The 21,356-nt window shown below is 38.7% G+C and overlaps 2 protein-coding genes across 4 annotated transcripts in view; one reads left to right on the top strand and one right to left on the bottom strand.

Annotated features, from left to right (window-relative positions):
* The window catches only part of LOC126268196 (PHD finger protein rhinoceros), a 199,618-nt gene extending 181,047 nt beyond the window's left edge, over positions 1-18,571 (bottom strand). For 2 of the 3 annotated variants that reach the window (XM_049973813.1, XM_049973815.1), the window contains exons 1-4: positions 17,772-18,550; positions 17,481-17,528; positions 17,054-17,158; positions 9,453-9,592 (exon numbers count right to left, since the gene is read on the bottom strand). In XM_049973813.1, the coding sequence (XP_049829770.1) occupies positions 9,453-9,592; positions 17,054-17,102 (189 nt within the window). In that variant the 5' untranslated portion in view covers positions 17,103-17,158; positions 17,481-17,528; positions 17,772-18,550. Of the gene's footprint in view, positions 1-9,452; positions 9,593-17,053; positions 17,159-17,480; positions 17,529-17,771 lie in introns of all 3 variants that reach the window. The other variant, XM_049973814.1, reaches the window with a different exon arrangement.
* A 33-nt stretch (positions 18,572-18,604) lies between these two features.
* The window catches only part of LOC126268197 (NTF2-related export protein), a 47,682-nt gene continuing 44,930 nt past the window's right edge, over positions 18,605-21,356 (top strand). Inside the window, exon 1 of the mRNA XM_049973817.1 lies at positions 18,605-18,748. Coding sequence (XP_049829774.1) covers positions 18,740-18,748 — 9 coding nt within the window. The 5' untranslated portion in view covers positions 18,605-18,739. The remainder of the gene's footprint in view (positions 18,749-21,356) is intronic.

Here is a 21,356-nt window from a genome sequence, read left to right as displayed (position 1 = left end):
AAGTCCCTGACAGGTCTTTTCATGCCTGTTATGTACGTATATCATGCATAAAGTTATTTCCCAAATTTTACACCAATTTTTGAAAGTCCCTTGAAAAGTGTAAAAGCAGGGTTTCACTAAAGTTGATCATGGTGACTAAGAAGGAGTTTGTTGATTTGGAATCTGTCAGGCGTTGAGAAAGGTAGAGTATTCAATTGCGGTAGGGTCATGGGCATCAGGGATGTCAGTGTGAAGTGGGGTGGCATCAACAGTGATGAGAAGGGCATCATGTGGCAAAGGAACAGGAACTGTGGAGAGACGGTGGTGAAAATGGTTGTATCTTTTATATAGGAGGATAGGTTGCAGGTAATAGGCTGAAGGTGTTGGTTTATGAGAGAAGAGATTCTCTCAGTGGGAACTCAGTAACTGACTACAACGGAGTGTCCTCGGTGTTTGGATTTATGGACGTAGGAAGCATGTGGAAGGTAGAAGTGCGGGGAGTGGTAGAGGAGAGGAGAGAAGACTCCAGGAGGAGGTTCTGGGATGGGCCTAAGGATTGGAGGAGGGGCTGGAGATCCTACTGGATTTCTGGAATTGGGTAATTGTGGCAGGGATTGTAGGTGGATGAACCTGACAGTAAGCTGTAAGAAAAATGGTTTGGAAACCCTCTATCTTTAAAGCACATGAAGAAGTTAGGATCAAAAGCACATGTACATATTCCTGATAAATTTATATCAAATGGTATAGTACATTGAAGGAAGTGATCACAGTTGCCTATAATGGATATAATACAATTATCACCTCTAGAATCTGAATTATAAGCTGCACCAATGTCTCTTTCAATGAAGAAGAAACCCATGGCCTAAACACGGAGCACAAACATGCAGCACCAGCTGTTACTCACAGCTGTGCACACCTATCAATAGTTTTGCTATGATGAGACTCTTTGCCTTTAAATATGTCTGCTTGTGTCTGTGTATGTGCGGATGGATATGTGTGTGTGTGTGCGAGTGTATACCTGTCCTTTTTTTCCCCTAAGGGAAGTCTTTCCGCTCCCGGGATTGGAATGACTCCTTATCCTCTCCCTTAAAACCCACGTCCTTTCATTTTTCCCTCTCCTTCCCTCTTTCCTGACAAAGCAACTGCCAGTTGCGAAAGCTCGTAATTCTGTGTGTGTGTGTGTGTGTGTGTGTATATATATATGTGTGTGTGTGTGTGTGTGTGTATATATATATATGTGTGTGTGTGTGTGTGTGTGTGTGTGTGTGTGTGTGTGTGCGCGCGCGCGCAAGTGTATACCTGTCCTTTTTTCCCCCTAAGGTAAGTCTTTCCGCACCCGGGATTGGAATGTCTCCTTATTCTCTCCCTTAAAACCCACCCACATCCTTTCGTCTTTCCCTCTGCTTCCCTTTTTCCTGATGAAGCAACTGTTGGTTGCGAAAGCTTGAATTTTGTGTGTATGTCTGTGTTTGTTTTTGTGTCTATCAACATGCCAGCACTTTCGTTTTGTAAGTTACATCATCTTTGTTTTTAGATACACAATTATATTATAAAGTAGCTACACACTATACAAAGTGTGCTTTATGCAACAAATAGTGTGAAAGTATGGATTAAACACACTGAAGATTGTAGAAGAATTGTTTTCATTACTATGAATTGTATCACATAGTGCACATCGACTAATAAATACATTTTCACACGTGTAATAATGATCAAAAGCCAAAGAGTAAACAGCTTTATCAAAGAGTAAATATTTTCCCTAATTTGTTGCTTTTCTTCAAATCAATAAGTACTTTGTACTACACACTCTCTAAAGCAGTCTATGTTCTTCAAAGCTATCTCCCCACAAAATTTCATTGTAATCAGTTAATGGGTTACCTGTGAAAATGTAGTTGATGAAATAAAGCGCCCCAATCTATGCTCAATTTGCCTCTGAACACTCTACAAAAGAGATTACCAAGTTAAAACAGACAGACAGATACAACAGTTTTATCTAAAACTTTAAAGCACTGTATATCTCCCCCCCCCCCCCCCCCCTGTGATCCAATTTTGATGAAATAAAGCCTATATGCTGTTCCAGGCTATGTTCTAATTACCTGTGAAAATCCCATGAAAATTTGTCTAGTAGTTTCGGAGATCAGTATGTTGGGTTCAAGGAGACAGGCACAATGGTTTTAATAAAACTTTTAATCATGATACATTTCCTGCAATCCGATTTTGATGAACTAAAACCTACAAGATGCACCAAGCTATACTCAAGTCACCTGCAAAAACCCTTTGGGAAAAAGAAGGATGATCTGACTAGGTAACACTTATAAATGATAATTTTCTGTGCAGTATCTCACAATCTGTGGGCTACGAAACCATGGAAAAGTTAAATTACTTAAACAAGATGATCTTTGCAAGAGAAATGCGACTATTTTAATGAAGACTGAAGATTAAGAACAGAAGATTTTGGACCTATTACATCAGCTGATGTATCGAAAGGTAAGTGCAGATCAAATGCAGTGGATTACACGAAATAAAAATCAGTTAATCATGGCATCTTCTCTCTCTTTTTTTTAAAAAAAAAGAGCTCTCAGTGATTCTCTGGAACAAACCTGTTGCATTTTCCCACATGATATCACCAAGCTTTTTCACGCATGTCCTACACTAGCTATTTCATGTGGAACGCGATTGCTATGGTTAGTCCACTCCATTCAGTGGTAGCCAATTTCTTCCCGGGATATTTCGAAACACTGGTGCTAGACATGGTACATTGTAAACCTAAAGTGTGTGGTACAGCTATGTCATCCACACATTTATCATATGAAACCATGGTGAGGAACAATTCAGAGACTTCCTTAAACAACTAATCAATCAGTCTCTCTCTCTCTCTCTCTCTCTCTCTCTCTCTCTCTCTCTCTCTCTCTCCCCCCTCCCCCCAATCAAACAGGCCTTGAAGACCAAACAGTACAGACTGACCGCAAGTCATCCTCAGCCCGTAGGCATCACTGGATGCAGACATGGAGGGGCATGTGGTCAGCACACCGCACTCCCAGCGGCTGTCAGCTTTCGTGACTAGAGCCGCTGCTTCTCAGTCATGGCAGACCAGACAGTCACCAATCCATGTCCAAGTCAAGGCCAACAGTACTTAACTTCAATGACCTGACACAAACCGGTGTTACCACTGTGCCAAGACTTGCCGAACAGTCTCTACATCAACATAAAATTTACTCTGGAAGTAAAAAAGGACAAAGAGCTAGCCTCTCTAGTTGTACTGGGTATGTGTAATGACTAGAATCTGGGACACAGTGTGTTTTGACAACCAAGACACATGGACCAATTCTGGCACAAACTGTCAAACCATCACCAAAACCAGGAAAGCGGAATGATTAATATGCTTGTAATGCGCGCAAGACAAGTTTGTAAACCTCAGTACCTCAGCCGTGAGATGCAACATATGGAAAGCATTCTGAGGAGCAATGTGTACTCTGACAGTTGCCTAACAAGTGTCCCCAAATTTAATGCTCGGCACAGTGCCACGTTGGAAGAAGAAATCTTGGGTAAAGCCTTCCTGCTATACATCCCCATGAAGAAAGTCAGAATCCACTGTATATAATCTGCAAACACAGCACAATGATTGTTTACAAACTAACAAGAAGATCAAAGAACATCTCAGTTCGGCAAAGGACAAAAGAAATACATGTATAGTGCTTGGAATATACTGCATACCCTATACATGTGGGAAAGTATATGCTGAAATGACTGAACAATGTATCAACACAAGAATCACCAGAATTGAGATCGGGAAATTTGGAGAAATTGGCTGTGGTGGAAAAAAGACACACAAATTCTTGATTTGGAGAAAAGCTTCCATATCCACTTTTTCAGGGATGCCATAAAGAGCCACAAACATGACACTAGTTCCAACAACAAACAGAAAAACCTTCAATATGAATAGATCCTGGATTCCCATGCTGCAGCAAATGACTGTTGCTGGTAGAAGGGGAGAACCACACTGGTAATGACCATGGAAAACCCCTCAGGTGTCAGTACAACTGATACATACACTCAGCAGTTGCGAGCTCGGCTCCATCCTGCCACTTGCGATGAAGGGTGATGCTTTGACAATGCCAGTCATTTCTGTGGTGAAATGTCAGAAAAATTATCAAACAAACGTTGGCTGACAAACCCGCAACAGAAGCTAACAGGCAGATTACCATTTCTAGGCTCATCTATCCTTTCTTTCTTTTCCATCATGAGTACCAAGTCTATCCTCCATCTTTCCACATACAATAGAAACAACTGTGGAAACTTCTCTCACTTGTAAACTTAAGCTGTTTCATTGGAGTGGAAAGGACCTGACTGGCATACAATCTTGCCTTTGTTAAGTAATTTAAACTGCTTTGCTACACCAAGGATATCTACATCTATGTTTCTCATCTTGGCAGTTGTTCTTGATTAGAATTTAGGAATATTTAATTCATCTTCTTTGGTGAAGGAGCTTCAGAAAACAATGCTTAATAACTTTGCTTCAACGGCACTATCACCAAGTGACTTCATCACTGGTATCGCGCAGTGAAGGTATTGATTACGACTTGCCACTGGTGTGCTTTATGTATGACCAGAATCACCCCTGCCCTACCCCCATGAACCATGGACCTTACCATTGGAGGGGAGGCTTGCGTGTCTCAGTGATACAGATAGCCATACTGCAGGTGCAACCACAATGGAGGGGTATCTGTTGAGAGGCCAGACTAACATGTGGTTTCTGAAGAGGGGCAACAGCCTTTTCAGTAGTTGCAGGGGCAACAGTCTGGATGATTGACTGATCTGGCCTTGTAACACTAACCAAAACAGCCTTGCTGTACTGGTACTGCGAACGGCTGAAAGCAAGGGGAAACTACAGCCATAATTTTTTCCGAGGGCATGTAGCTTTATTGTATGGTTAAATGATGATGGCATCCTCTTGGGTAAAATATTCCAGAGGTAAGTCCCCCATTCGGATCTCCGGGCGGGGACTACTCAAGAGGACGTCGTTATCAGGAGAAAGAAAACTGGCGTTTTACCGATCGGAGCGTGGAATGTCAGATCCCTTAATCGGGCAGGTAGGTTAGAAAATTTAAAAAGGGAAATGGATAGGTTAAAGTTAGATATAGTGGGAATTAGTGAAGTTCGGTGGCAGGAGGAATAAGACTTTTGGTCAGGTGAATACAGGGTTATAAATACAAAATCAAATAGGGGTAGGAGTGGGTTTAATAATGAATAAAAAAATAGGAATGTGGGTAAGCTACTACAAACAGCATAGTGAATGCATTATTGTGGCCAAGATAGATACGAAGCCCACGCCTACCACAGTAGTACAAGCTTATATGCCAACTCGCTCCGCAGGTGACGAAGAGATTGATGAAATGTATGATGAGAAAAAAGAAATTATTCTGATAGTGAAGGGAGACGGAAATGTAACTGTCATAGGTAACTGGAACTAGATAGCAGGAAATGGAAGAGATGGAAACATAGTAGGTGAATATGGAATGGGATTTAGGAATAAAAGAGGAAGCCGCCTGGTAGAATTTTGCACAGAGCATAACTTAATCATAGCTAACAATTGGTTCAAGAATCATAAAAGAAGGGTGTATACATGGAAGAAGCCTGGAAATACTGTAAGGTGTCAGATAGATTATATAATGGTAAGACATTTCCAGGGGCAGATGTGGACTCTGACCACAATCTATTGGTTATGAACTGTAGATTAAAACTGAAGAAACTGCTAAAAGGTGGGAATTTGAGGAGATGGGATCTGCATAAAGTGAAAGAACCAGAGGTTGTAGAGAGCTTCAGGGAGAGCATTAGGGAACGATTGACAAGAATAGGGGAAAGAAATACAGTAGAAGAAGAATGGGTAGCTTTGAGAGATGAAATAGTGAAGGTAGCAGAGGATCAAATAGGTAAAACGATGAGGGCTAATAGAAATCTTTGGGTAACAGAAGAGATATTGCATTTAATTGATGAAAGGAGAAAATATAAAAATGCAGCAAATGAAGCAGGCAAAAAGGAATACAAACGTCTCAAAAATGATATCGACAGGAAGTGCAAAATGGCTAAGCAGGGATGGCTAGAGGACAAATGTAAGGATGTAGAGGTGCATATCATTACGGGTAAGATAGATACCGCCTACAGGAAAATCAAAGAGACCTTTGCAGAAAAGAGAATCACCTGCACGAGTATCTAGAGCTCAGATGGAAACCCAGTTCTAAGCAAAGAAGGGAAAGCAGAAAGGTGGAAGGAGTATATACATGGTCTATACAAGGGCAATGTAATCGAGAGAAATATTGTGGAAGTAGAAGAGGATATAGATGAAGATGAAATAGGAGGTATGATACTGCGTGCAGAGTTTGACAGAGCACTGAATAACCTAAGTCGAAAAACAAGGCTCCGGGAGAAGACAACATTCCATTAGAACTACTGACAGCCTTGGGAGAGCCACGCTTAACAAAACTGTACCATCTAGTGAGCAAGATGTATGAGACAGGTGTAATACCCTCAGACTTCAAGAAGAATATAATAATTCAAATCCCAAAGAAAGAAAGTGTTTACAGATGTGAAAATTACTGAACTGTCAGTTTAATAAGTCACGGCTGCAAAATAATAATACGAATTCTTTATAGACGAATGGAAAAACTGGTAGAAGCCAATCTCGGGGAATATTAGTTTGGATTCTGTAGAAATGTTGGAACCGGTGAGGCAATACTGACCCTACAACTTATCATAGAAAATAGATTAAGGAAAGGGAAACCTACGTTTCTAGCATTTGTAGACTTAGAGAAAGCTTTTGACAATGTTGACTGGAATACTATCTTTCAAATTCTGAAGGTGGCAGGGATAAAACACAGGGAGCGAAAGGCTATTTACAATTTGTACAGAAACCAGTTGTCAGTTATGAGTCAAAGGGTATGAAAGGGAAACAGTGATAGGTAAGGGAGTGAGACAGGGTTGTAGCCTATCCCCGATGTTATTCAATCTGTATACTGGGCAAGCAGTAAAGGAAACAAAGAAAAATTCAGACTAGGTATTAAAATTAATGGAGAAAAAATGAGAACTTTGAGGTTTGCTGATGACATTGTAATTCTGTCAGAGACAGCAAAGGACTTGGAAGAGCAGTTGAATGGAATGGACAGTGTCTTGAAAGGAGTGTATAAGATGAACATCAACAAAAGCAAAACGATGATAATGGAATGTAGTCAAATTAAATCGGATTATTGCGGCGGGAATTAGATTAGGAAATAAGACGCTTAAAATAGTAAATGAGCTTTGCCATTTGGAGAGCAAAGTAACTTATGATGTTCAAAGTAGAGAGGATATAAAACGTAGACTGGCAATGGCAAGGAATGTGTTTCTCAAGAAGAGAAATTTGTTAATATCGAGTATAGATTTAAATGTTAGGAAGTCGTTTCTGAAAGTATCTGTATGGAGTGTAGCCATGTATGGAAGTGAAACATGGACGTTAAATAGCTTAAACAAGAAGAGAATTGAAGCTTTAGAAATGTGGTGCTACAGAAGAATGCTGAAGATTAGATGGGTAGATCACATAACTAATGAGGAAGTATTGAGTAGGATTGGGGAGAAGAGAAGTTTGTGGCACAACTTGACCAGAAGAAGGGATCGGTTGGTAGGACATGTTCTGAGGCATCAAGGGATCACCAATTTAGTATTGGAGGGCAGCGTGGAGGGTAAAAATCGTAGAGGGAGAACCAAGAGATGAATACACTAAGCAGATTCAGAAGGATGTAGGTTGCAGTAGGAACTGGGAGATGAAGAAGCTTGCACAGGACAGAGTAGCATGGAGAGCTGCATCAAAGCTGTCTCTGGACTGAAGACCACAACAACAACTCTTTGGGTTTTCTGCCAGATTCTGAGACAGAGTTTTGTTGTGGAAACTATGAAAAGCATCTCGCATTGAAGTACATGCTATATTTCGAACTTCTGTAAAGCTTTGACAATCTTGGGGATTTTGCATTCTTTTAAATGTGGAAATGCTTTTTTTGTTGCTTCTGCAACATGTTGCGGTTCCTCCTGGCTTGGAGCATAATCTGTGGTGCAGTATCCCAGCTTGGAGATGTGGACGTGCTATCAAACAGATGGCGCGCCATGACAATGGTGCTGAGATCACAGCATGGGGTGAAGTTACAATGCCAGTCCCAAAAGGTGTGATCATTGACCCACTATTGTTCTTGCTCATGCTGATCTGCCATTTTATTTGACTCAGGAGCCAGAAGTAATTTTGCTTGCAAGTAATATAGGAATTGTTGCGAAGACACGCCAAGAAGCATCACCAGAGAAAATAGGAAAAAAATGTTTTTGTGGAAGTTGCTGAATGGCTTTGCACAAATAGGCTAGCTTTAAACTTTGAAAACACAGGTCATCCAGTATTGAATAATAAGAAGTATCCAACCTCTTATTAACCTACTAAACCAAAAAGAATAGGAGTAGGAAATCTTAAGTTCTTAGGTGTGTGTGTGTGTGTGTGTGTGTGTGTGTGTGTGTGTGTGTGTGTGTGTGCGTGTATTGATGAATGTGAAATAGGAGTAGGAAATGCCAAGTCCCTAGATATGTGTGTGTGTGTGTGTGTGTGTGTGTGTTGATAAACACTACAAATGGGAAAAACCGTACAGTAGACATGCTACAATATTTAAGTTCATCTACTTTTGCCATAAGAATAATTGCAAACTTAGTAGATAAAGTGCCAAATTTGAAGATACAGAAGTCAGTTAACACATTTTGCATATTTTCATTCGCTGATATCTTATGGAATAATATTCTGGGATAACTCCTCAATTAGTTAAAAAGTATTCATTGCATGAAAGAAACTACCTAAAATTATTTGTGCATTTTTCATTTTATACAAGTATTATGTATGCACCATTGACATGTTCCACACCAACACGTAACTTTTATCGTGTACTTGATCTATGGAAGAAATAATTAACTAATTATCCTGTCCATTTTAGGGCTGACTTCCTCCATTTTCATCTAAATATTCCATCCAGGCACAGTCTTTCCTAGCTCCCTTACCCCCCCCCCCCCCCCTCCCAAATGCCTCTCTACATCTCACCACTTGCCTCAGTGATTGCCATTTATCCCCGCCAGGCAAGAGGACTGGAATAATGAGTGGAAGAGAGCTTTGTACTTGAAACTGTATTATTAGTGCATCCCCCATATAGATAATATTTTTATGACACCATTTGACATTTACAATGGCACCAATCTTGTATAAATTCACTATGTTTTTCTTCAAAATCAAAAACATAAATTTATGAGTATTCATCTGTAAAATCCTTTACATCTTTAAACACATTTGATGCTGCCTTGAAAATGTCCTGTTATTTACAATTTTCCTACTTCTTTCTCATACTGGAATATTTTTTTTGTTCTTTTTTTTTGTTTATTGAATTTTACACAAGGAGAGAACTAAGTGATTTCTTAGTACATACTTCAGCTGGTGCTTCGGTGGCACTCCGGTTGTAGATGCTCGAGATCTTGAGGTCATTAAGAGGCCGTGGCGTCCAACCTGCCAACGCCGCCGCTTCTTCCTCCTCCGCCGCCGTCCGCACCTTACGACGTTTCGCCGGCGCTACACATAAGACAATACTTTACATAGTACGACTGTCGAGGAAAGGAATAAGAATAAACTGATGCATGGTAAAGAAAACAGACACGCAATGCGATCTCCTCGATCAGTTTGATGTTTGAATGGATAGAGTTGAAATGTGTGAGTAACCTGTTTAGCTGATCTCATCTCGAATATGTAGCCTTATTATGTGGGTACTGACATACTGGAACAAGCAATTGGGTTTCAGAGAGGTAAACTCCAGTGCTTCATCTACAAAGTACTCCATATTCATGTTGACCCAACGAATGAGGGTGGGCTGCTGAATGTGACTCACTCTGCCTACTTACAGTATATTCCATCCGAGAGAAAAGTATATGAAGGTCAGGACACGACTGACTAGATTGCTGACCTCTTGGTTAAACTTTTGGGCAGTAAGTTAAATAGCCTCCTGCAAAAGGATAATAATAAAGAGAGAGACATGAAAGCTTAAGAGGATGATGGGTTCTGTAAGCCTGAAGGTGTAGAGGTTTCTGCAAAATCTGCTTTGTAGCATGTGATGTGGGCATCTGCTCACATGGGGATTAAGCATATCCCTGACGTGTTGGCAGACAAGGTAGGGGCACCAATGTTACTAACAATAGTCCACACGGCTACTATTTCATTGTGGACTTAGGGAAGGTCACAAGAGTCTAGCTGCTGCCATCCAGCATAGGAAACAGATTTAATAAGATCACTAGTAGATATGCAGCATTTAAGACACTCTGACCTGGAGTATCTCAACCATTAACCAAAAACGTGAAGGCTGTCTACAAGATAAACAGCTACAGTGAGGAACAGATTTGATTGCTACAACAAGCTACACCAGCAGGACCAGTTACCTCTATGCTTCCAATAATTGCATCACTCTCATGCCCTTTAATACTGTAGACGGTGTGTATGCCTGCTAAAACACTCTTAAAGCACAAAACTGAACTACAAGCTCGTCTTGGTTTAGGCTATGATCAGGAGTCAAAACTGAATGACATAAAATCACTCAGTACAGCTACTAAATTCTAAGACATCAGATAAAAATGTAATTACACTTCTATGTTTTGATTGTTGACGTGTGTAAACATAATTCGTTGGATACAATTTGTATCCAGTTTCAGAAGTAAGTCTTTAATTGCTACATTTTTAATGTTAAACAGAAAACACTCCTTAACGTTCTGCAAAGTTATATTTATTCCATCACGAATCAGCTTATGGCTTCTTAAGCCATTTCAGAGCGACAACTGGACTAGGAAGCTGAAAGCTGGTTCATGAAAAAACAAATACAATTTTGCAGAACATTAGGATGTGTTTCATATTTAATATTATTATCATGTTCTGCCAACCACCAAACAGAAAATTCAGTTAATGTCACATTTTTGTTGCTTTTTAGTGTAGTGAATCACACTGTATCATACTGACACACTGATGTGATAAAGTGTCTAACAATTTACACCATTCTGTCATATATCCTACAGATCTAAATGGAGCTCATGAAATGAACACAATTGAAGATACTGAAAACCACTTGTTTTGAAAATAAATGAAAAATATCATTATTAAAATATTTAGAAAAACAATGTAAAGTCCAGGATGGAATGTAACAATGTTATGAGAAGGAAAGTTGCTACTCACTATACAGTGGAGATGCTGAGTCGCAGATAAATACAACAAAAAGAAGACTCTCACAATTATGGCTTTCGGCCTTCAACAAAACACACACACACACACACACACACACACACACACAAAAGCTCCAGCCTCAGGCAAGTGAAACCACACTGCAAGCAGCAGCACCAGTGCATGATGGGTGCGGGAGGGGGAGGGATAGTATGGTGGGCATGGCGGACAGTAAAGTGCTGCAGGTTAGATGGAGGGCAGGGGAGAGGTGGGGAGGGGGGGAAGGGGGAGGAGAGGGGGGGGAAGTGGTGGAAAAGGAGAGAAATAAAAAGACTGGATGTGGTGGTGGAATGACAGCCGTGTAGTGCTGGAAGGGGAACAGGGAAGAGGCTGAATAAGTGAGATCTGTGACTAACGAAGGTTGAGGCCAGAAGGGTTATGGGAATGTAGGATGTATTGCAGAGAAAGTTCTAACCTGTGCAATTCAGGAAAGCTGGCATTAGTGGGCAGGATCCATATGACACAGGCTGTAAAGCAGTCATTGAAATGAATGATATCATGTTTGGCCATGTGTTCAGCAACAGGATGGTTCACTTGTTTCTCGGCCACAGTTTCTTGGTGGCCATTCATGCAGACAGACAGCTTATTGGTTGAAACGCCTACATAGAATGCAGCACAGTGGTTGCAGCTTAGCTTGTAGACCACATGACAAGTTTCATAGATAGCCCTGCCTTTGATGGGATAGTTGATGTCAGGTGGTGGTGGTGGGGAGGGGGGGGGGGGGAGGAGGATGCAAGACCTGCCCATACATCCTCCCTCCTCCTCCTACTGCAGTCTGGTCGCTAACATCATCTGTCCCATCAATGCTTTGTCATGAAACACTGTAGAGCTTAGCCTGGAAGGCAAGACTCTCCGCACTCTCGTTTTTCTGCAAATTATGAAAACAAGAATTTATTACTGAAAAATATTTATTTCATTCAGCTTTTCTTCTTCTGAAGAAGCAAAGACTGATTCTGAAACTTAAACATGCATCCCCTGTAACCAACAGCCTTTTGTTTGGAAGTCAAATCTCAAATGCAGCCCATCCGCTAACCTTTAAGACTCATTCTACTACACACTACCAAAATAATTTGAGGTTATTTGCAAGAAGACTTCCTATCAAATTTGCAGGCTCCGAATAATACACATTGAAAAATGAAATACATTGAACACACAGCTGTCACAGGAGATATGGAAAGTGTTTAGTGTGTTGTCAAGGGAATATCGTCTAACATTTAGAACTGTGCATAGCAATGAGTGAAGTCATTGTAGTCTCGAGTCCCAATTATCTTACCTGGCAAAACTTAATTCCTTGATTGTGTAGTATGCAATCTTGGTTGGATATCTGTTAGTATTATGGACTGCTCCCAAATGCCCATTTCAGTAACTCTGTGACTTGTCATGGAGACATAAGAAAAACATATGGTTTGAAATCTGAGTTGGCCATCTAGAAGGGCATTATTTTAATCTCCTGTTGGGTAATGGATTATACCCTACAAGCAACTGCTTCCGAAACTGAGTTATCGACTGATACCACTTGTAACTGCCGCAGGTTCTGTTGACTAGTCCGCTATGTGATAGTCACAGATGACAGTTTTTCTATTAATGGACAAAACAAGATAGCTGGAACAGATAAATCACATATATCCACTCGGAAATACTAGAAAGGACAACCACTAATAAATGAAACCGAATATCTCTGTATCTCCAGAGGCACTGAAAGGAGAATCGTGGAACTGCTTCACAGTTCAAGTATATTCGAGGGGCAAGAAAACCTGCGTGTCTCACGTAAGTCACTTCATCTAGCCAGTGACCAAAATTATAACAGTTGGCTAAAATCCTACAACACATTGAAGAAGGAAGGCTTTCAACATGAATTTGTAAATCATTCTGTGGAATCTGTCTCTTCGGAAGATCCATCTGTCCACGTACAAATATAGAGTGCTTGTGGAGATCTGTCAAACTGTCAATTAAAGGAGAGCGTTGATTGGGAGACAAGGCCAAACTGTACCTCTTCCAGTACATGTACATCCACACTTTACAGTTGTGTGGGAAAATTAAACCTTCTGAGGTTGTCCCAACATTCCTCAGACATATCTAGAGTTTACCTGGGTTATGGGAACAAGATTGCTTCCAGCGGCGTGTACATCTCGTGGAATAGTCCATGAAGAAGACAAGACTGACGAGTACACTAAGTGAAATGACTAGTTTCCTTCGTAATTAATGTTATTTTAGTAAACATTAATTAATGTTATTTTAGTAAACATTCATTTTTTGCTGTCACTCTAGTCACCACGATAAACAGTACCCATATTTGCCACCACAAGAGTTGCACGCATTTGGCATTTCCCCTATACAATGAGTGATTATCTTAAATCATTTCAATGTTTAAAGGTATCCCCAGATTTTCAGCTGAAATATCACACATGAAACTAACAAACCAGAGAAGATAGAACTTAACTTTCCTGCAACTTGAATTTTGTTAACGTGTCAGAAGTATTTTGACTAACAAATCACAAATATGGAGCTACAGTAATAAGAAAATTGTGAAACAACATTGTCAGGACTACTGTGAATCATATGGTTATGTACAGAAACATGTGGACAGAAATAGAAAATAATACCGATAGCACTCACAACTGCCACATGATCCAACAACTGCTGATCAAATATGAGAATGAAGCTATAAAGTGGGATATACTTGTTATTCTTTGGAGTAAGTTAGGTAATCTGCGAATGAGTAAATCTGAGAGGCAATAAATACTATTCAAACGAACTGGTATTTGTGTAATTTACGTCTGATGTTCCACCACTGTTATGTGTAGCATGACTGAAATACTTCTACATAATGCGTGTACAGCGTGGAAACTAAAGGGCAACTACTATCTTGATAATATTAAAATTAGGAATGATAAGAAACACTATATTTTTCCACCACCAAATATTCTTACTTCTATGAAAAAATGATTTTATTTGCTTACAATTAAGAAAATTATAATTGTATTTCCCTCTCAGTTCACTTGCTAATCTGATAAGGTAAAATGCCTACAATTGACTACTATTCAAACTAACATTACAGTAATATCTGTCAGTGATGAATCACTTATGTTTTTGGCGTCTGTCATATATTTTTGTTCCTTGAACTTTTCATTATACAGTGTGAAGAAAAATTTGCCCATTCTGGGTTCACATTGCGAATCGCACATACTAGCAATACAAAAATGTCTTTCACAAGATGTCATGCATATTTCTGGCACAAAATAGTTGTTAAAGATTCACAATCTCGCAACACTATAATCACATGTACAGTGACTACATCTGTAGTAGCAGTGTTGTGCAATTGGTGCAGTGGATAGCATTTTGTAGGCGATGAAGGGTTCGACTGCAGTTCAAGGTGTATTTGTTTTTATTTTCTAAATGTAGTCTGCATGGTATGGTATCTGGTGTCTTAATTGACATACTGTGACTACAGTGGTTCTTCTACAAAACATTTGCATTTACATACCACAAACACAGAAATGGACATACAATCATTTTCACTGGTCAGATTTCAAAGAAACCTTTTGCTCGTCGTGAACATGAATCATTTCACACCACTGCATCTACTTGATGCCAAAACTGTTTTCTGTGTACCTCCCCCAGTGATCTCATCGATTAGTACCGCGTATTATTCTTGTCACTTTCAGGTTCATTGCATATTGTTAAACACTTACGTCACCGGTAGAAATGTGGTTTGCAAATGATTTCCAAACATGTACTTTGTAAATGTTGGATACATGTGACTTAAGAAACAGTGTATACTATCACATTATAAGGCAGAATAACACTGGCAAATAAAAACAAATAAGCCTTGACCCAGAATGAACTCAAATGGTATCCACTGCACCGATGGCTCAGCATTACTGCCAAACTGCTGACAGAGACAGTTACCGTACATGTGGATACAGTGCTGCCAGATTGCCAATCTTTGACATCCATTTACTGTTGGAGACACACGCAGGATGAAATTTTACGTGAGAAATTTTTGTATAGCTAATAAGTGAGGAATCACACTGTAATGTCCAAGAGCACGAGATTTTCTTCACCCTGTATATTTCGGCACTGTTTTCTTCCCGAGGTGGTTATCTGAACAGTAATCTCTGAAGAGTGCAAAGTGATTGAGTATGGAAATGCACTGTTCACTGCTAAATGAGCTTCAGATTATGTGCAGGCTACTGATACATTACTGTACAGATGCAGAAGTACTTTAGACTTTAAATGCATTTTTCTGAGTTATCTGGGTGTACTGTTCATTTTGAAAATGGCCACAAAGGCCGAAGTCACCTGACTGAATTAGACAAACAGACTTTTGTCTATGAACAAAGTGTAAAACAAGAAAAAGACACGTAATTTCATAACCTCTTCCTGAGCTTTTACTGTCGTTTATTCTATCCTTGGATATAATCTTCTGAGGCTATGTAATGGACGACTACGCATAATCACTGAACTAGCTACAGCAGAATCCCACTTTTAAATAAATAAAATTGTAGGTGCAATGATAACAAGTGGAAAAATATCTATGTGTGGCTCACAGAAATGAAATATTGTGACAGCAGGTATGGTAATGAGGAAAACAGAAGACAACCTCAAAAATTACAAATCTCTGTCACAGATATTGGAATACTTACAAGTGCTTTTTGTTTACCTCTAACTATGGCAGTTAAAACGGAGGGCTTTTGGGTATTTCTAAATACTTGATATAGCAAATGAAAACTTATAGATATGTTAATTCGAAAGACGTGTTTAGGCGCATATTATTCTTACATCAGCAATGTCTAGCAATTTTCAGACACACATCTTACCTAATGCTCCGAACAGCACTCTCCCTGAGTACTTGGGGTACCTTCTTACCCCTCAAAAATCTTTCATTTGTTACTTCAGTTAAAATTAGAAACAGTTCTATTCTTCTTTGTTTTGGTCAACACGATCATGTTTAGAGAACATATATTTTTATAAAAGTAAAATGAAATAATGGGATGGCACTGTAAAGCTCAAAACATGACTGAATCGTTTCACACGGCAACTGTGACAGATGGTGCAATGTCTTAAAGCTTGTACTAAATTTATTCTATTGTGATCCCACATCAGGAGCGTAAACAGTTTAAACATTGGGAGTCTTCAGCGCAAATAAAGAACAATGGTCCTTAAAATGTAAACTCAGCAGCTTGTACGCTTTCAACACTTGATGTATATGTATACATATGTCATTTTTACACGACAAGCCCATGCTCTTTCTGCATAAATGGTAAAGTGAAAGGGAGATTTACCATAAGAGGTATTATTTATGGAAGTGACTATTCTCCATTAAATGGGAATCACTAATGTTTCTAACGAAAATAAGAATTACAATCTTCCATATTTTTAAGCATAAACCAAAAATTCCTTCTTACAAATCAGGTCCACAGGCTTTACCCACAACAACAACAACAACAAAAACAACAACAAAAAGAAAATCTTAATCTTGAAATATATAGCTGACAGCTTACGTTCATGGATAAATTCCTGCCCTATCCTCACCTAGTCCTAGCCTTTGTTAATGTTTTATACATGCATATATGTTTACAGTAATGTACCTGACACGTGCGATATTCTTACACTGAATGATGTATGGATGATTCAAAAATAAATAAATAAATAAACAAGGATTTACAATATTCAAACATGTGTATAGCATGTTCGCTGAATTATGGACCTACATAAACTGATTGGACAAATACGGATTGTTGAAACAGTATTAAACAAACTTGAATCACTCACCCGCACCATCATCAGATCTGTTTGGCTGACGCTTGCCTCGCTGTGACATTCTGACTAAGTACACTAATATGAAAAAGACCTCCACCGAAGTGTCGCCATCACCATCTAGAACAGAAAAATGAAATCATATTACTAAACATAAAAAAAATGTTGTGCAGTTGTATAGAAACTCCTCCAGCACACTTAGTGCTTAGACTATTAAGGTATGTTTATGTAAACATAAATATAGTGCAGTCTGCCAAATAATAAATCTATCAACAAAAAAGTAGCACACTATATTTTTCTTGTTAAGCAGAATTACCAATAGCTCCTTGTTATAGTTATAATGTACCAGGCTTGCTAATAAACATAACTGTTTGTCAAATGTTTTTATAAACAATATAGAAATAATAAACAATAAATATATTTTTATAAATAAGATACTCACTACATTTCTGCCTAATTTACTGGCGATGCAATTGTGATTGGATCAAATCTGCAAAACAAACCATTTGAATATCATTAGATTACTAAAGTTGTGATAAACAAAATCAAAGATATATTTTCCAACTTTTCTTTTATCCACAAACTAAATTATCGTAATGAATTATACACTTGTGGCAATAGAATAAACGTGTTTCATGCCTTCACTGTGTAAAACATTGTAGTGAAACGCAGAAATTGAAAAACCTGACAAGAAGTTATACACACTATAGAACATACAGGTTTAAAAACTTACCATGTATATAAACATAAAACTATCAATTCATGATGTAGCTGACGCAGAACCATGCCACACAGTATTTCCGAGTCCAATCACAATTCATTCAAAAGAAAAAGAACATAAAATTGGCATATTGGTTTTTGAGCAGATTGTCTTCAATGGATGCAACCTAGCACGGATAGATGTAAACATTGACACTGCACCCGTCACACAGTTCCTTTTTTCATTGTAGTTGTAAATAAAATTTACTTCACATCACTTAAATACTCGCAATCACAATAACTTCATAAAACACACATTTTAATGATTATTATTTCAATATCAAAGTTCGTCAGTCTACCCATGGTGCTAGTTAAACCTAACAACATTGACAACACAGATGGCAGCACGCCTCAAGTTTTCATTAATCTTTGGGTTCACAGATAAACTAATAAAATGCTCATAGCTAGCTGTACGCACGAAATTTAGCTTCTCACTCACTTATATTTCGCGTTCAATGAAGGTCAGAACACATCTTACACACTACGCACTTTCTCCGACTATAATAACTGCAGAACATCAGCCCCGTCTCTTGTCAGTAGTCTAACCAACATGTCCTCATTAGGTATGCCTCTTGCTGGAATGCACCTCTCACTTACCATGAGTAATATTTCCAAACAATTATAACTTCTACAACTGCTGCAGCATCCTGCCATAAGTGGCAATCGATCTCCGAGTCCGTTTGGAGCTAAAAATGTTAAAGTAAACCTCACTACCATGGTTTGGCGCCATCATGCCTGAAAAAATAACTGTAGAAGTTGCTGGTCACGTGACCATTGTGCACGAGATCTCACTATTTACGAGATATTTTGGGATGTTGTTGAAGAGAGTGACACGATTGTGGTGTAAACAACGTGGATGATTTGAATCTTCAGTGATTGATTGTAAACATCAGCTATACGTATTCTTACTCAATTTTGTGATCTCTAGGTTTTGTGTACGTCATGGATGAGGTTAGTAAAGTTGTAAATTCAGTTCGGCAGGCTATTCTTGATTGTGTTTCTCTCTCTCTCTCTCTCTCTCTCTCTCTCCCCCCCCTCGCACCGAGACGCCCAACTAACGTATGGTGGATTGAGATATATTTGTATACGTGAGAGTGGTTTGTGTATTTTTTGATGATAGAACCAAATCAGTGAGTATTAACCATGAACTTTATATGTTGGCTTACCTTGTGTTACATGTGAGGATCCTACTTTTGAACAGATTAAATTGAGGTGTGGTGAATTTTTTAAAATAGCCGGTATGATCACAAGTCGTTTGTGTGTAAATGTGTTTTCATTTGTTGTTGAACACAATGAAATGTAACGGGAAGTTCGAATGTGCTCATTCCAACGTTTGCATAAATGTGTTAGATAATTTCGGACGCAGACGATGTTTAAGCGTTCGAATGCGTGATGTTTATCGGGGAGTACCGGCATTTTGACGTTAGTGTCGTTATATCTAGAACCGTCAGCTAGTATTTTATAATTAAAAACAGGGAATCACAATTAGGCTAGTAATATTAAACATCACTTCTCTATTTAAGAAAACCACTCGTACTCTACATAATGATAGATTACAAGGACAAACATTAAAGAGTCAATTAAGTTTCCAGTTTCATTACCTCATCCTTGAAACAGTCTTTTGAACTACACACTCATCATTCCTTTTGTTAAGTATTTGCCATTTGTTTATTGGAGCTAACGTGTATATAACATCCAGATGTAGTTCATTGTAACATACACTAACATGAAGTGTTCCTTCAGTATAACAAAAGAACACATTTCAAACCTTCCCAATGGAGGTCTGGTAGTTTTTCCAATCACGTTCTCTACAAATGTCTGAAGAGTGTGACTTTCATTACTTTCGTATGAAATTTATGGTCCTCATATTGAATCCATTCAGTAAGTTTTAAAGATAAACACGTTGACCAAGAAACATTTTGCTATTGGTTCTCTGTATATTAACTTTAAGGATGAATTTTGTTTCGAAAATTTTTTGCATTCAAAATTTTCTTTTCAACTTATTCATAATATCAGTGTATTTGTGTTTTAATTTGCCAGGACTTAGAAAATCATGTACATAAAGCAACAAATAAGTATTAAATTCACCAGAGATTTCGGCAAATAGACAGATATCATCTTCCGATTGTCATAAGTCTATTGTCTCGAGGAATTTGTCAGATTTAGAGTTTGAAGTTCATGCTGCCCGTTTCAGTCTGTATGTAGTTTTATTATCTTGCAATCCCTTCCTTATTCTTTACACTCTGAGGCATTGTCATATGAGTTTCTGTAGTTAGCTTTCTAAGTAGGAATGTATTTTGCAGGTACATCTATTTGTTCTACAATAATATTGTTTATTCACTTCATTAAAAAAAAGTTCTCAGAGTAATGAGTCCAGCAACTGGAGCATATGTCCTCTTATAGTCATATAATTGTACCTGTACACGACCTTTGTTAGCTAAACATGACTTAAACATTTCAGTATATCCAGAGGCATCTCTTTCTCATTTGTACACCCACTTGCTGTCAATGGTTCTTCAGTTTCATGAAGTGGCATGTAAGTCCATTTTCTGTCCGATAATGGTGGCCAGGTGGGGGTAATTTTTCCACAAATGCTTCTGCATTCAAGTCCAACACCCCATAGTCATCCAGGTACCTAGGTCTTCTCATTATTATTTTGCTTTTCCACAGAGATTCGGTTTCCTTCACCACTTCGTGGGTCGCATCTTCTGAGCTGTCTTTAGCTGTTTGTTCAGTTTCCTGAAAATTAGTTTCATTCTGATGACTTTTAGCTTCTGCTGTATTTTGAATTGTGTTGTCCATTTGAATAGTCACCATCATTCAGTCATCACTACTTCCATCTTAAAATAGAAATTTGTCTTCTTCACAAATTGCATCTCTTGCAAATCCAATTTTATGTTGTTTGGGCTGCCATAATCTGTAAACATCAGTCATGAAACACTTTAATGAACAGTTGTAAAACTGCCCCGTCATTTATGTGTTTGACATGTGCTAATACGCAACACAAACACAAATAGTTTTGCGTTGGACTTCCTTACGTAGCAGGCCCATAACATCATTGGAATTTCTCCATCTGAAGCTGAGGTAAGACTATGGTTGATGGTAGAAACAGCTGTCATTGCAGTTTCTAACGAGGCATGCTCTCCAAGTTTGCTTCTAAAAATCATTGGCTACAGCAAGCTTTTTCCGTGATGGTGTGGTTTAGTCATTCTGTCACCATTTTACTGAGGTTTTTGCCTTATGGTGAACTCGAACCCACACCTTTTCTTCAGGAGATATCATCATTTCATTTGTTGTCTCTAACACTGCTGCTGTCCATGTTAAAATGAGCAGTATCATATTTTAAACAATGAAACACTTCAGAGTTTGGCTGAGGGGTATAACCTGCAGTAAAGTGAGTATAATTATCAATGAAAAACGATATATATTTCTTTCAGTAAAAGGAGGTTATAGAATCAAGTCACTATGTTTCAGCACAAATGGTTGTCTGGCTCGAACATCAGACTGAATATGTGGTAATGGTGCTTTATTTACATTCTGCACGTCTCAAATATTGTCT

Source organism: Schistocerca gregaria, chromosome 4, assembly GCF_023897955.1.
Source record: "Schistocerca gregaria isolate iqSchGreg1 chromosome 4, iqSchGreg1.2, whole genome shotgun sequence".
Taxonomy (NCBI): Eukaryota; Metazoa; Arthropoda; class Insecta; order Orthoptera; family Acrididae; genus Schistocerca; species Schistocerca gregaria.
Note: the sequence above shows the minus strand (reverse complement) of the source record. Positions and strands in the feature narration are given on the sequence as shown.